This window comes from Nematolebias whitei, chromosome 13 (assembly GCF_014905685.2).
Source record: "Nematolebias whitei isolate Nwh7 chromosome 13, NemWhi1, whole genome shotgun sequence".
NCBI lineage: Eukaryota > Metazoa > Chordata > Actinopteri > Cyprinodontiformes > Rivulidae > Nematolebias > Nematolebias whitei.
Genome location: NC_056510.1, coordinates 44,824,881 through 44,841,041, shown reverse-complemented (window position 1 = coordinate 44,841,041; position 16,161 = coordinate 44,824,881). Strand labels below are relative to the sequence as shown.

Below are 16,161 nucleotides of genomic sequence, written 5' to 3'. Positions count from 1 at the left end.
AGTTTCTCAGCGTGACCTCAGCAGAAGTAAGGAGTAATTTCAGGAGGATTAATCCTCACAAAGCAACTGGCCCAGACAACATCGCGGGAAAGGTGCTGAAAGACTGTGCCAATCAGCTCTGCAAAGTGCTGGCTGGCATCTTTAACTCCTCCCTAACCCTGGCAAGAGTTCCTACCTGCCTGAAGACTACCACCATCATCCCAGTTCCTAAGAGCTCTACAGTGACTGGTCTGAATGACTATCGGCCAGTAGCCCTCACTCCAATAGTCGCTAAATGCTTCGAAAGACTGGTCATGACCCACATAACAACCATAAACATCAGTGAGGACCCTCACCAGTATGCATACCACAAGAACCAATCAACAGAAGACACCATCTCCTCTGTGGACCATATTGCTCTCACCCACCTGGAGCAGAAGGACTCCTACATTCGTATGTTCTTGGTGGGCTTCACATCTGCCTTCAACACCATGATCCCCCAGACCCTGATGGACAAACTACTCACAATAGGACTAAGCCCCTCCAACTGCAACTGAGTCCTAGACTTCTTAACATAAAATACTGCAGTCTGTGAGGATCTACAACTTCTCCTCCACCATAACCCTCAGCACTAGCTCCCCTCAGGGCTGTATGCTGAGCCCTCTCCTGTTCTCTCTGCTCACGTATGACTGTACACCTACCCATCAGGCTGTCACATTGGAAAGTTTGCAGACGATACAGTGGTGGCTGGATGCATCACAAACAATGATGGTCCAGCTATAGGCAGGAGGTGGAACACCTGTATAGTTGGTGCAAGAAGAACAACATTGACAAAAATGTGAAGAAGATGAAGGAGATGGTTGTAGACTTCAGACGGAACAAACACACCTACCCCCACCCCGAATATAAGAAGATCTGTGGTTCATTCAACCTTTAGACAGGGTCTAAACAGATAGACAGGGTTTAGACAGATAAGTCACATTGAGCCTAGAAGATTCATTTACAAGTGAGATCTGTTTAGACAGACAAAAAGTAGTGAAACTGGACAAATATAGGAATTGGAGGCGGAAAAATTCCTATCAGACTTTTTCTCTTGGCTGAGAAGAAAAACTCTTAATATTAAAAAACACCTCGCACAAACAAGCACATAATGACGTAGACATTTCGCAGAGGGGGGAGACGACGAGAGCGGTGAGTAATGTCCTTGGACGCTCTCGAGGACACTGTAAGAGTTCTGATAAAGATGGAATAATCAGCCAGTTTCCTCCGGTGAAATCCGTAAACATTCTCGAAGGATGTCGGGGAATGCCAAGGACAACGCCTATGGGAACCCAAGAGTCCTGAAATTATGATACAATGTTTATTCAGATGGTTTCCTCTTTGTTGCTCAGTTGGAAATTCCTCGGGGGGTGGTGGTGGTGGGGGTGGTGAGCGTCAGATCACATGTTCTCCAGGCAAATTCAGATAAGATGTCCTTCAAGGCCAGCCAGGGGAGCCAAATTCAGATAAACACAGTTGTTTTGGGGACAGGCAGAACTTAATGACGTCTACCTTGAGTCTGTGTTAGTCCACTCGGTTCCAAAATGTCCAAATTCCATGGCCACACCAATGGAATGTGCCTGAGTAAAATCCCCAAGATCTGATCCATTCTGCCCAAAGCATTTGAGTCTGGGTACTCGAGGCACGAACTAAGTCATCATAAAGGCAAGCAGCGTGATCAGGTCCCAGTTTGCTGCCGACGACTTCCTTGATTGTAGATAAAACCAGCAACCAGCCGAATCCAAAAAGCAGGAACCAGTTATCGTGAATCCAATTAAATATGCGTCCTTAAAATTCACAAATGGCAGCAGAGATAGACACATCATCAAGTCTTCAAGTCGATGAGATATCCAGCTGCGTGCGTGCCAACTGGGCAAATTGGCTCACCTAAAGCCTGTCTTCTCTTCGAAGATATGTTATCAATTGTGTTGCGGGACCAACTGATGAAATCAAGTCCATAATTATGGTTCGGAAGATATGCAAGAGAGGCTCAGAAGCAGTTTCACAGACAGACAGAGCAGCAAAACAAAGCGGAGAGGGACGTCTGACCTGGACAAGAGCAAGTGATGAAGTGACAAGAACAAGTGGTGGTAGTGGTGGCTGGCCATTAGAGGGTGCTACGGCTTCTCCCTACCACTCATCACATTACCTTGAAAAATGAAATAAAAATGAAATAATAAAATAAAAATATTTCAAAATATATGTATATATGTTTTAGTTGTGTAAGATAAGTATTTTATAGTTAATGATGAGTAAAGTTGTTTCTTTCAAAAACATTGTATATGATTGATGACATATTTCCACCCTAAGGAGCAAACATCTTTTCCCATAGACACTCGTTAAAATTTGTACATGTGCAGTTAGCTCCTCTTCATTACAAGATATAGGACTATTCTGGGTACACTGCTCCTGCGTCCAGAGAATGCACGGTATGGATTGTGCTTCTGGAACAGATCGTGCCACTCCCAACCAGGCTATGTGTGAGAGGCTATGATAGCTGCTGCAGATAGGCTTTAAGCCACTGAAAGCCCTTTATTGAATGCCTATTTTACCATTTCTGACTGATATGCCTCTCAACTTTTAGATGTCTGTGGAAAAAAAACTTCAGCTGACTGTGTTTTCTAAAAGCGGGAACTGGTGAGTTTGTTTGTTTGTTTGTTTCTGGGCTAGCATTCTAGCGCTAGCCTCCAGGTTATTGTATTGGGCTCTCTGATAAATCAGTGTTATTGCTACATTTATTTGTACATACTTATAGAAAAAATAATTAACAAACATTAATACTTTTCTGGAACTAGTTTCCTTAAGAGGGGTTGGCCACTCTTCCATTCTGGAGTTGCCCCTGGTGAGAGGCGCAGAGCAGAAGTGGGCATACTTGTTGTCCCCCATCTTGGTGCCTGTATGCTGGAGTTTGCCCCGGTGAATGAGAGGGTAGTCTCCATCCCTCGTGTGGGGGGATGGGTTCTGACTCTTGTTTGTGCTTATGCACCAAACAGCAGCTCAGATTACCCACCTTTTTTGGAGTCCTTGGAGGGGGTACTGGAGCGTGTGCCTCCTGGGGACTCCCTTGTTCTGCTGGGGGACTTCAACCCTCACCTGGGCAATGACAGTGAGAACTGGAGGGGTGTGGTTGGGAGTAACAGCCCCCCTGATCTGAACCCGAGTGGTGGTCTATTGTTGGACTTCTGTGCTTGTCCATAATGAACAACATGTTCGAGCATAATGGTTTCCAAATGTGCTCTTGGCACCACGACACCCTAGGCCGCAGTTCGATGATTGACTTTGTTGTCTCATCTGATCTGCGGCCACATGTCTTGGACACTCGGGTGAAGAGAGGGGCGGAGCTTTACACCGACCACTGTGTGGTGAGTTGGCTCCAATAGTGGGAGAGGATGCCAGTCAGACCTGGCAGACCCAAACCTATTGTGAGGGTCTGCTGGGAACATCTGGCAGAGTCTCCCGTCAGGCTGAAGAAGGAGTCCTATCTGGCCTTTTTGGCTTGTGGGACCACAGAAGCAGCTGATGGGTACCGGCAGCCCAAACGGCATGCGACTCGGGTGGTCGCTGAGGCAAAAACTCAGGCGAGGGGGGAGTTCGAAGAGGCCACGGAGAATGACTTCCGTATGGCTTCGAGGCAATTCTGGCATCTGGCAGCGGGGGGGGGGGGGGGGGGGATGCCACCAACACTGGTTATAGTGAAGGTGGTGTGCTGCTGACCTCAACTTGGGATGTCGTGGGTCGGTAGGCAGAGCACTTAGAAGACCTCCTCAATCCCACTGGCACGTCTTCCACTGAGGAAGTGGAGCCTGGGGACTTTGGATTGGGCTCTCCAATCTCTTGTGCTGAAGTCACTGAGGTGGTTAAAAAGCTCCTCAGTGGCAGGGCCCCAGGGGTGGATAAGATTCATCCAGAGTTTCTTAAGGCTCTGGATGTTGAGAGGTTGTGCTGGCTTACACAACTCTGCAATATTGCGTGGACATCGGGGGCAGTTCCCCTGAATTGGCAGACCAGGGTGGTGGTCCCCCTATTCAAAAAGGGGGACCATAGAGTGTGTTCCAACTACAGGGGGATCACGTTCTTAAGCCTCCCTGGTAAAGTCTATTCAGGGGTTCTGGAGAGGAGGGTCCATTGGATAGTCGAACCTCAGATTCAGGAGGAGCAGTGAGATTTTCGTCCTGGTCGTGGAACACTGGACCAGCTCTACAGCCTCAGCAGGGTCCTGGAGGGTGCATGGGAGTTTGCCCAACCAGTCTACATGCGCTTTGTGGACTTGGAATCAGTAATCCATGCCTTCGTCACATCTCAGCTGGATTACTGTAATGCTCTTTACCTTGGAGTCAGCCAGTCCTCCCTCAGACGCCTCCATTTGGTCCAGAACACTGCTGCTCGGCTTCTAACGGGAGTTCAAAAGAGTGAGCACATCACTCCCACTCTGGCTTTACTTCACTGGCTGCCTGTTCATTTTAGAGTTAGTTTTAAAATTATTTTATTTGTTTTTAAAGGTTTAAATGGTCTTGCTCCATCCTACCTCTCTGAGCTACTTCACCATACTCTCCTACTCTGTGCCTCAGATCAGCTGATCAGCTGCTCCTGGAGATGCCAAGATCCAAATGGAGGCTCAGAGGGGACAGAGCTTTTTCTGTTGCTGCTCCAAGACTGTGGAACGATCTCCCTCTTCCCATCAGACAAGCCCCTTCACTGTCCAGTTTTAAAACTCGTTTAAAAACACATTTTTACTCCCTGGCTTTTAGCACAGACTGAATTTTGAAGACTGTGGAACGATCACACTCTTCTCATGAGACGAGCTCCTTCACTGTCCAGTTTTAAAACTCATTTAAAAACACATTTGTACTCCCTGGCTTTTAGCACAGACTGAATTTTGCTCTGCACTGTTTTTATTGATCTTAATGTTTTAACAACTGGGTTTTTTTATGTGTTTAAATTTTCTTGATTTTATGTGTACAGCACTTTGTTGCAGCTGTGGTTGTTTTAAAGGGCTTTATAAATAAAGTATTATTATTATTATTATTATTATTATTGGAGAAGGTGTTCGACCACCTCCCTTGGGGAACCCTGTGCGGGGTACTCCGGGAGTATGGGGTACCAGGCCCTTTGATAAGGGCTGTTAGGTCCCTGTATGACCGGTGTCAGAGCTTGGTCCACATTGCCAGCAGTAAGTCGGGCTCCTTCCCAGTGAGAGTTGGACTCCGCCAAGGTTGCCCTTTGTCACCGATTCTGTTCATCACTTTTATGGACAGAAATTCTAGGTGCAACCAAGTTGTTGAAGAGATTAGTTTTGGTGACCTTAGGATCACCTCTCTGCTTTTTGCAATGATGTAGTCCTATTGGCTTAATCAGGTCGTGATCTACAACTTTCACTGGAGCGGTTCACAGCCAAGTGTGACGTGCCGGGATGAAGATCAGTTCCTTCAAATCTGAGGCCATGGTCTTGAGCCGGAATAGGGTAGAGCGTCTTCTCAGGATTGGGGAGGAGGTCCTGCCCCAAGTGGAGGAGTTCAAGTATCTTAGGGTCTTGTTCACAAATGAGGGAAAAATGGAGCGAGAGATCAATAAGTGGATAAGTGCGGCATCTGCAGTGAAGCGGGCACTGTACAAGTCTGTCGTGGTGAAGAGAGAGCTGAGTCAAAAGGCGAAGCGCTCAATTTACCGATCGATCTACATTCCTACCCTCATCTATGGTCATGAGCTTTGGGTTGTGACCGAAAGAACGAGACCTCGGATACAAGCGGCCGAAATGAGTTTTCTCTGCAGGGTGTCTGGGCTCTCCCTTAGAGATAGGGTGAGAAGCTCGATCATCCAGGAGGGACTCAGAGTAGAGCCGTTGCTTCTCAATATTGAGAGGAGCCAGTTGAAGTGGCTCGGGCATCTGGTTAGGAAGCCTCCTGGATGCCTCCCTGGTGAGGTGTTCCAGACACGTCCCACCGGGAGGAGACCCAGAGGAAGACTCAGGACACGCTGGAGGGACTATGTTTCGTGGCTGGCCTGGGAATGCCTTGGGATTCCCCTCGGAGCAGCTGGCCCAAGTGGCTGGGGAAAGGGAAGTCTGGGCCTCCCTACTTAAGCTGCTACCCCTGTGACCGGACCCCAGATAAGCGGAAAAAAATGGATGGATGATAAATGTCACTGATGGTATTGTTCTACTATTTCTGAACACCTGCATTTGTATTGTATCCGGATAATGGAAAAATAAGCCTCTTGCAATAACTAACTAGCTCCTAGTGTTAACATTGAAGCATTTAAATTGAGGTACATTGAAATGGTGAAATATTATATTGTGTGCTAAGGTGCAATATTAGGACCTTTAATATTAGGAATATTTAAGATTACTTAGATAATGAGCGGCCCTGTGATGGACTTGCGACCTGTCCAGGGTGTACCCCGCCCCTCGCACAGTGATTGCTGGACAAGGGCACCAGCGACCCCCGTGACCCAAAATGGAATAAGCGGGTAAAGATAATGGATGGATGGATGGATAGATAATGAGCTTGAATCAATTTATATTATGAATCTTAAAAAGTTAAATCTGGTCCTCTGGACATTCAAAAAAACAAAAAAAACAAAACAAAGCAAAACAACAAAAAAAATGTAGAAACGTTTCGTCTCTCATCCGAGAGACTTCCTCAGTCTGAGGTGCTGTATTCAGCTCAGTCTCTTAAATAGCACCTTCTCAGAGTGGATCAACCAGTTTGCTGCTGACAACCAAAACCAGCTGATCACATGATCAAGAAGGACCATCAGCCTAACAATGGATCATTAGCACCTGATGGCTGTTTACTGTTCACAGAGGGCTGAGTGATACTAGCAATCACAGCATTGTAAGAGGGGGAGAGTTGAACACGTAGGCCTCCACCCCTGTTTAACGATGGACGATTTCTTTTCACAAAGATGGCCTCCTTTACTCCTCTCTCAAACCATCGTTCCTCTCTATCCAGGATATGCACATCTTCATCCCTGAAAGAGTGACCGCTGGCCTGGAGATGAGTGTACACCGCAGAGTCCTGGCCTGATGATGTTGATCTTCTGTGCTGGGCCATCCTTTTGGCCAGTGGCTGTTTTGTTACTTTTGTTACTTTTTTCGGATGAAAGCAAATTTTGCATGTCGTTCGGAAATCAAGGTGCCAGAGTCTGGAGGAAGACTGGGGAGAAGGAAATGCCAAAATGCCAGAAGTCCAGTGTGAAGCACCCACAGTCAGTGATGGTCTGGGGTGCCATGTCATCTGCTGGTGTTGGTCCACTGTGTTTTATCAAGGGCAGGGTCAATGCAGCTAGCTATCAGGAGATTTTGGAGCACTTCATGCTTCCATCTGCTGAAAAGCTTTATGGAGATGAAGATTTCATTTTTCAGCACGACCTGGCACCTGCTCACAGTGCCAAAACCACTGGTAACTGGTTTACTGACCATGGTATTACTGTGCTCAATTGGCCTGCCAACTCTCCTGACCTGAACCCCACAGAGAACCTGTGGGATATTGTGAAGAGAAAGTTGAGAGACGCAAGACCCAACACTCTGGATGAGCTTAAGGCCGCTATCGAAGCATCCTGGGCCTCCATAACACCTCAGCAGTGCCACAGGCTGATTGCCTCCATGCCACGCTGCATTGAAGCAGTCATTCATGCAAAAGGATTCCCGACCAAGTATTGAGTGCATAACTGAACATGATTATTTGAAGGTTGGCGTTTTTTGTATTAAAAACACTTGTCTTTCATTGGTGGGATGAAATATGCTAATTTTTTGGGACAGGCATTTTGGGTTTTCATGAGCTGTATGTCATAATCATCAGTATTAAAACAATTAAAGACCTGAAATATTTCAGTTGGTGTGCAATGAATCTGAAATATATGAAAGTTTCACTTTTATCATTACATTATGGAAAATAATGACCTTTATCACAATATGCTAGTTTTTTGAGAAGGACCTGTATATACATACATTGGGGCAACAACACAAACAGCCTGGTCCAAGAAAGCTCATCAGAGACTTTACTTCCTCAGGCGGCTAAGGCGAGCTGGTCTGGGAAGCTCAGTCCTCACCTCCTTCTACAGGTGTGCAGTGGAGCCAGACATGTTCCTGTTTTTAGTTTTCTACATTTGCCTTGTAATCTAGCTGTTTTTACAACTTTTTTTGCCATCTTTTATAATTGTCTATTGTTGTCGCTTACCAGAGCTTACCAACTTTTAAAGCTTCAGATGATCTTCCTGCTTAGCTTTTGTTGAGAGCGGAATGGAGTGAAGTTCATAAATCCCACTTGTGAGCACAGATGTTGCTGTTGTCTTGGAAACTGAGTTCAGTTTTATCACTGTTTCTCCACAATTTGTAGTTGTGGAAAGCCTTTTGAATCTTCAGTCACAAAACCAATCTTTTATACGTTTTCTGCTGCTTCAATTTTGCTTTGGTGCTATCTAAGCTCTTCATGAAGTTGGAATTTGAAGAATAAAATACATAACCTAACACATCATCCACCTTGGCAGGTTATATCCATTCCTAACACTTATCCAAGCTAATCAGATGTTCCAAATGACTGAACAATACAAACTTGGATCAAATCTAAGAACATTTCTCTAAACAATAAAGATGTCTTATGAGACTCCAGCTTACTGACATCTGACAGAGTGACTTGCACCGTTAAACAGCTGTTTAGCATCTGCTTCTCCATCAGTACAATCTGATTCACAGAAAATCAACGGGAAATTAAAAAATAAACAAAAAACTGCAGTTGTCACTGACCAAATTTAGTGCAAAAGAACACCCAAATGTTTTCAATCAGCCCTCTCCTGATGTCAAACAGAATAAGCTACGATGAAAATATGATTGACAGGAAATTAACATTCTGTAATGTACGTCTTCAGTTTAAGCAAGCCAGTCATCATGATGTCAACACTGTAAACTCGTACTCAGGAAACCATACTTCTTTTTAAAATTTTGAATTAATTTGGGTGGTAAAATATTTACCTTTTCTGACATTTGGTGTTTTCTGCTTCTCTTTTATTCTGTTTTCTCTTTAAGTCAGAATTTAATGGAAAGCCTGTTTAACTGCTAAACAAACAACTTGTTTATCTCCGATTCCTCACAAAAAATATGAAGCAAAGGCTGTCCAAAAAAAAAAACCCATTCATGTCAGAAATATCAAAAGACCACACATCTTTGAAGGGTGCAATCAGAATTTAGTACATTTGTCTAATAATCAAAGCCCTCACAAAGTGTGATTTGAACTTCTACATGAGCTGCCAATCAAACAGGATCTCTCTGTGCCAAAAAAAGGACTTTATACGTGCATTCAGAGGAAAACCCACCCATACTTATGTAATTTACCACTAGTGCTAAAAGTTTACGCTTCTTAAAGACCAGGACTGGTTGCATGAACATGGTCTATGGTCTCCTGAGATAGAAGAAACGGAGGAAGAGGAACAACCTCCTGCACTGCTGCCTTCATAAAAACAAACAAAAGGCAGGAATATATGGTTTCTAGTGAGGAATATTAGAAACTGGTGCAGTTACAAATAAATTGTGTTTAAATTATGTTGTATTGAAGAAATGTGCCTAAAACTCCACTGTGGTTGTTTTACATAAAAAACAACATTACAGTTATACAAATCTGAAAATACAAAAGCTTCACATCCAAAGGTCAACAAACAGGAAGCAAAGAGTTATCTAATGAAATAAGGATATAACAATAACAATATATATAGATATAAAATAACAAATCTGACGTGGAGAATAACCAGATACTGAGTGCAAATGATTAGTAAAACAGGAGTAAAAACCAGACACTGCATTGTTAGTGAAACATTCTTGCCATCAGAGCTATAAAACTAATCCATGAAGACATCTACCTGGATTATTGAGCATGCATCAGGATAATCCATGAAGACTTGCCACATCAACATAGAAACAAATGACACAACCCTGCAGAACAAGTGCTGCAAACTTCTAGTTTAAAAGTTAACTACAAGACTTTACCTGCTCTCTGACCTCCTTCATCTTCTCTACCTTCTTCAGCTTGGTGGCATATTCTTGGACTTCCTTCAGATCCATGTCTGTGGACAGCCTCACCAGGAACCGCAAACCTCAACACAAGCACATGCAGATGTTTGACCATCTTCATACTCTGACCAGTGGAGAGTTTGATGCTGGTTGAGAGTCCTTCTGAAAAGTGACTTACATTCTACGTTTTCTGGAAACTTGCGATGGATCTCTTTATAAGTTTCCAGAGCTTTCTGATAGTTTCCTGAAACAAAACGATAAGGATTAAACCTTTACTGAACTGTGCCAGGTGACTTTGTTGATTAGCTTTGATGAAAAGTCAAATAAAACATGTTTAATTCTCACCACTTCTTCTGAAACAGCTGGCCACTATTAGCTGCCATTTCACCTGCGCTGGTCTGTGAAACAGCAGGAAAATATCCAGTTAGTACAAACACTAAACCTGAAGTGAACACCTAGGAGGTTAGGTAGGAGGTCTACCTGGATTATTGAGCATGCATCAGGATACCTAGGAGGTTAGGTTCTTGGATCTATTATTTTGTAGAAATAGACCTGCATTTACCTTGATTATTTTATTGGATTTATTTCAACAAAAAAGGCATGTCACTTAGTGAGGAAAAAAATGCATTTAGCTTATTTTAACAACTTGCATGCTCCACATGCGCAGGGAAACCTGCTACTTTATTGATTTGATTTTGTGCTGTAAAATAAAAATGAATTGAACTGGTCTATCAAAACAGCAGTGTTAACATTTGATACCGTTTTTCAGATTTGAATTAAAAATGAAGAATTAAAGGGGCTTGTTTCATAAGTTATGTATAAAAAATGTTGATTTTACACGGGTCCATTTGGACCTTTACTTGCTGTGCCACAATCTTTTACAATATAAACTGTGGTAACTTACTGTATGAGTGTGGCTCTTTCAAAGTACTGGATGGCCTTCTCACAGAACTGTGTCTCGATGTAGTAAGCCCCGAGCCACTCGATCACATCAATGTTGCAGGGAAAGTACCTGTAGGACTTTAGAACACTTTATATTAACCAGGGCCGAAAACGTACACGTTTATTTATCATGTAGCAAAGTCACATTTCATACCTCACTGTAGTATTGGAAAGCCTGGGACTTGTCTCCTTCATCATCATACAGTTTTCCCAGTTTGGCCAATGCGTGGGGGTCAGTGGGAGTCACACTGATGACTTGCATCAGCCACTCGATTGCCTGCTGAGGATCTCCCAGCAGCTCGTTACTGTGACCAAAATGTTATGGACTGACAGATGCTTACACAGTCCCTGAATAAGATCCTCTTCACACAGGAGGGGGTGAGCCCAGCACACCGTTTGAGAGTGTGTGTTTGAAAAAAATTGTCCTTCTAATTCAGCAAAACCAGTATATGTGTGTGGGGGGTGCACAGTAGCAGGACTATAACAGTCAGGGCAACATCTGCTGATGCAAATTTTTTTTTAACCCAGTGCAAAACACAGGAGCTGGTCATAAAATTAGAATATGATGAAAACGTTGATTTATTTCAGTAATTCCGTTCAAAAAGTGAAACTTGGATATCCATTCATTACACACTGACTGATATATTTCAAATGTTTATTTCTTTTAACGTTGATGATTATAACTGACAACTAATGAAAACTCCAATCTCAGTATCTCAGAAAATTAGAATATTGTGAAAAGGTTCAATATTGAAGACACCTGGTGTCACACTCTAATCAGATAATTAACTCAAAACACCTGCAAAGGCCTTTAAATGGTCTCAGTCTAGTTCTGTAGCTACACAATCATGGGGAAGACTGCTGACTGGACAGTTGTCCAAAAGACGACCATTGACAACTTGTACAAGGAGGACAAAACACAGAAGGTCATTGCTAAAGAGGCTGGCTGTTCACAGAGCTCTGTGTCCAAGTACATTAATAGAGAGGTGAAGGGAAGGAAACAACGTGGTAGAAAAAAAGTGTACAAGCAATAGAGATAACTGCACCCTGGAGAGGATGGTGAAATAAAACCCATTCCAAAATGTGGGGGAGATTCACAAAGAGTGGACTGCAGCTGGAGTTAGTGCTTCAAGAACCACCACGCACAGACGTATGCAAGACATGGGTTTTGGCTGTCACATTCTTTGTGTCAAGCCACTCTTGAACAAGAGACAGCATCAGAAGTGTCTCGCCTGGGACTACTGCTGAGTGGTCCAAAGTTATTTTCTCTGATGAAATTACATTTTGCAGTTCCTTTGGAAATCAAGGTCCCAGAGTCTGGAGGAAAAGGAGAGACACAGAATCCATGTTGCTTGAGGTTCAGTGTCAAGTTTCCACAGTCACTGATGGTTTGGGGCTATGTCTGCTGGTGATGGTCCACTGTGTTTTCTGAGGTCCAAGGTCAACACAGCATCTACCAGGAAGTTTTAGAGATGTCATGCTTCATGCTGCCGTGGTGGAGTGGTGGCGCAGAGGTTAGAGAAGGTGGGCCTGTGATCGGAAGATCGTCGGTTCAAGCCCTGGTACTGACAACATCAAAAATGTGGGTGGGGTAGGTGAAGCACCCACACCTGCCCCCACCCTCATTCGTCCCACTCTGGGCCCTTGAGCAAGGCCCTTAACCTCCACCATGTGCTCCTCCGGGTGTCCTAGATAGCAGCTCTCTGCTCCACACAGAGGACTGTGGTAGCTCGGTGGTCTGTGGTTGCATCAGGAAGAACATCCGGCGTAAAAATAACTGCCAAGTCTTCATGCGACTTAGTTTGCTGTGGCGACCCCTAACGCAGGGAGCAGCTGAAAGAAGAAGAAAAAATGCTTCCTGCTGCTGACCAACTGTATGGAGATGCATATTTCATTTTCCAACAGGACTTGGCACCTGCACACAGTGCAAAAGCTACCAGTACATGGTTTAAGGATCATGGTGTCCCAGTTTTTAAATGTCCAGCAAACTCTCCTGACCTTAACCCCATAGAAAATCTATGAGGTATTGTGAAGAGTAAGATGTGATACACCAGAGCCAACAATTCAGAAGAGCTGAAGGCCACTGTCAGAGCAACCTGGGCTCTCATAACACCTGAGCAGAGAGACACACTGATCCACTCCATGTCACGACGCATTGATGCAGTAATCCAGGTAAATGGAGCAACAACTAAGTATTGATGCTGTACATGTTCGTACTTTTCATGTTCGTACTTTTCATGTTCGTACTTTTCATGTTCGTACTTTTCATGTTTGTACTTTTCATGTTCGTACTTTTCATGTTCGTACTTTTCATGTTCGTACTTTTCATGTTCGTACTTTTCATGTTCGTACTTTTCATGTTCGTACTTTTCATGTTTGTACTTTTCATGTTCGTACTTTTCATGGTTGTACTTTTCATGTTCGTACTTTTCATGTTCGTACTTTTCATGTTCGTACTTTTCATGTTCGTACTTTTCATGTTCGTACTTTTCATGTTCATACTTTTCATGTTCGTACTTTTCATGTTCGTACTTTTCATGTTCGTACTTTTCATGGTTGTACTTTTCATGTTCGTACTTTTCATGTTCGTACTTTTCATGCTTGTACTTTTCATGTTCGTACTTTTCATGTTCGTACTTTTCAGTTGACCAACATTTCTAAAAATCATTTTTTTTAAATTGGTCTTAATAATATTCTAATTTTCTGAGATACTAAATTTGGGGTTTTCATTAGTTGTCAGTTATAATCATCAACATTAAAAGAAATAAACATTTGAAATATATCAGTATGTGTGTAATGTATGAATGTAAAATACAAGTTTCACTTTTTGAATTTAATCAGTGAAATAAATAAACTTTTTCATGATATTCTAATTTTATGACCAGCACCTGTATGTGCATTAAATCACACCTCTTGTTTTGAGCAGGATACAGAATGGCCAGCTGATACATAACCTGATCACTGTTTCTCAGGATGGCATGAAGCTTCAGGAAACAATCCAGAGCTTCCTCCAAACGGTCCAGTCTCTTATAGGTCAGACCTGGGTTAAAAAGGGAAACGGTACATTAGCTTTGAGTAATGTTTACAGTAATGTTAGCCTCTTAAGAACACTGCAATCCAAGGTAGGTGGTTATTTAAATTTATCTAAATGCATGGAAGATATTCTTATTTCTTTATTTAGAAATAAGAAATTTATGTTTCGTAGTAGACATTTTTATTGTATTTGAATTTGACATTTGTATTTTGTATTATACACATATTGTACATACTGTATTCAAAAAGGGGGACTGTAGAGTGTGTTCCAACTACTGGGGGATCACACTTTTAAGCCTCCCTGGTAAGGTCTATTCAAGGTTCTGGAGAGGAGGGTCCATCGGCTAGTCAAACCTCGGATTCAGGAGGAGCAGTGCAGTTTTCGTCCTGGTCGTGGAATACTGGACCAGCTCTTCACCCTCAGCAGGGTCCTGGAGGGTGCGTGGGAGTTTGTGTGATGCGACCGGGATGAGGATCAGTTCCTCCAAATCCGAGGCCATGGTCTTGAGCCGAAATTGGGTAGAGTGCCCTCTCCGGGTCGGGAGGTCCTGCCCCATGTGGAGGAGTTCAAATATCTTGGGGTATTGTTCAAGAATGAGGGAAAAATGGAGCGTGAGATCGATAGGCGGATAGGTGCAGCATCTGCAGTGAAGCAGGCGCTGTACAGGTCTGTCGTGGTGAAGACAGAGCTGAGTCAAAAGGCGAAGCTCTCAATTTACCGGTCGATCTACGTTCCTACCCTCATCTATGGTCACGAGCTTTGGGTTGTGACCGAAAGAACAAGATCACGGATAAAAGCGGCCGAAATGAGTTTTCTCTGCAGGGTGTCTGGGCTCTCCCTTAGAGATAGGGTGAGAAGCTCAGTCATCCGGGAGGGACTCAGAGTAGAGCCGCTGTTTCTCCACGTCGAGAGGAGCCAGTTGAGGTGGCTCGGGCATCTGGTTAGGATGCCTCCTGGACGCCTCCCTGGTGAGGTGTTCTGGACACGTCCCACCGGGAGGAGACCCAGAGGAAGACCCAGGACACGCTGGAGGGACTATGTTTCTCGGCTGGCCTGGGAACGCCTCGGGATTCCCCCGGAGGAGCTGGACCAAGTGGCTGGGGAGAGGGAAGTCTGGGCCTCCCTACTTAAGCTGCTACCCCCGTGACCCGACCCCGGTAAAGCGGAAGAAAATGGATGGATGGATCGTGGAGTAGACATCTGTGTACATTTGTCTAAGTGTAAGTGTGGTTCTGATGATTGCTGGTCTGTTGGTGCTCCATTATAATACCTGTCTAAACCCAATCATGAGTGTTCGTAACAAGATATGGTAGTTTGGGGTTATTTACAGGTAGAAAAGTCTTTATTGAACTGTTCACTTGTTCCAATGGTCCACAGTTAAGTTTATGACCTGATACACAAACAAAGCTAAATCTGTGGTCAGGGCTTCACTGACCGACCCACTTTTCATAGCAGAAGCTTAAAATCTGACCTGAAATGACTTTAAAATAAGACAGAGTCACTTGGTGGGTTCTTTTAAATACTGTGCACAATGTGATTTAAGTTAATGTCATTGTGCTTTAAATCAGCCTCCTCGTCATAAAAATCCCTTCTGAATGCTAAAAAGCAAAGGTTACCCAGATTATAGAGCCCTTCGGTGCACGAGGAATCATTTCTCAGAGCCTCTTTGTAAAACTCTGCAGCCTTTTCATAGTCCTGTTTGAGGAACACGGTATTGCCCTTGTTGATAAGAGCTGCAGGGTTGTAACGATCAGCGTTCATGGCGAGGTCAGCATATCGGTCAGCCTGGTCATAATCCTTTTCCTGAAACAGATTATAGGTTAGAGGGAAACAGCGGACGCACAAGACCTGAATCCAGCCCGCTATCAGACTCATATTATTCATTTTTATTAGTTTTTACTGGCAAACTTTGTTTTGGTATTTTTGTAAATGAGAGGCATTTTATTTCAAATGGAAATCTGGCAGATTATATGATATACATTAACTATACATTTACAGTAATATATTTTATATCTACTGTTATCATCTATAAAAGTTAAATCTGGTCCTCTGAACATTCAAAAAACAAAACAAAGCAAAACAAAAAAAATGTAGAAACATTTCGTCTTTCATCCGAAAGACTTCCTCAGTCTGAGGTGCTGTTTTCAGCTCAGTCTTATAAAGATGT

At 43.5% G+C, this 16,161-nt stretch overlaps 1 protein-coding gene across 1 annotated transcript in view; it reads right to left on the bottom strand.

Moving 5' to 3' along the window:
- Nucleotides 1–16,161, bottom strand: part of ift88 (intraflagellar transport 88 homolog) — a gene marked incomplete at its 3' end in the record, with an annotated part of 51,287 nt that overhangs the window by 685 nt on the left and 34,441 nt on the right. Inside the window, 7 exon segments of the mRNA XM_037686665.1 lie at nucleotides 9,995–10,101; nucleotides 10,197–10,262; nucleotides 10,364–10,416; nucleotides 10,923–11,038; nucleotides 11,115–11,265; nucleotides 13,892–14,000; nucleotides 15,611–15,797. Coding sequence (XP_037542593.1) covers nucleotides 9,995–10,101; nucleotides 10,197–10,262; nucleotides 10,364–10,416; nucleotides 10,923–11,038; nucleotides 11,115–11,265; nucleotides 13,892–14,000; nucleotides 15,611–15,797 — 789 coding nt within the window.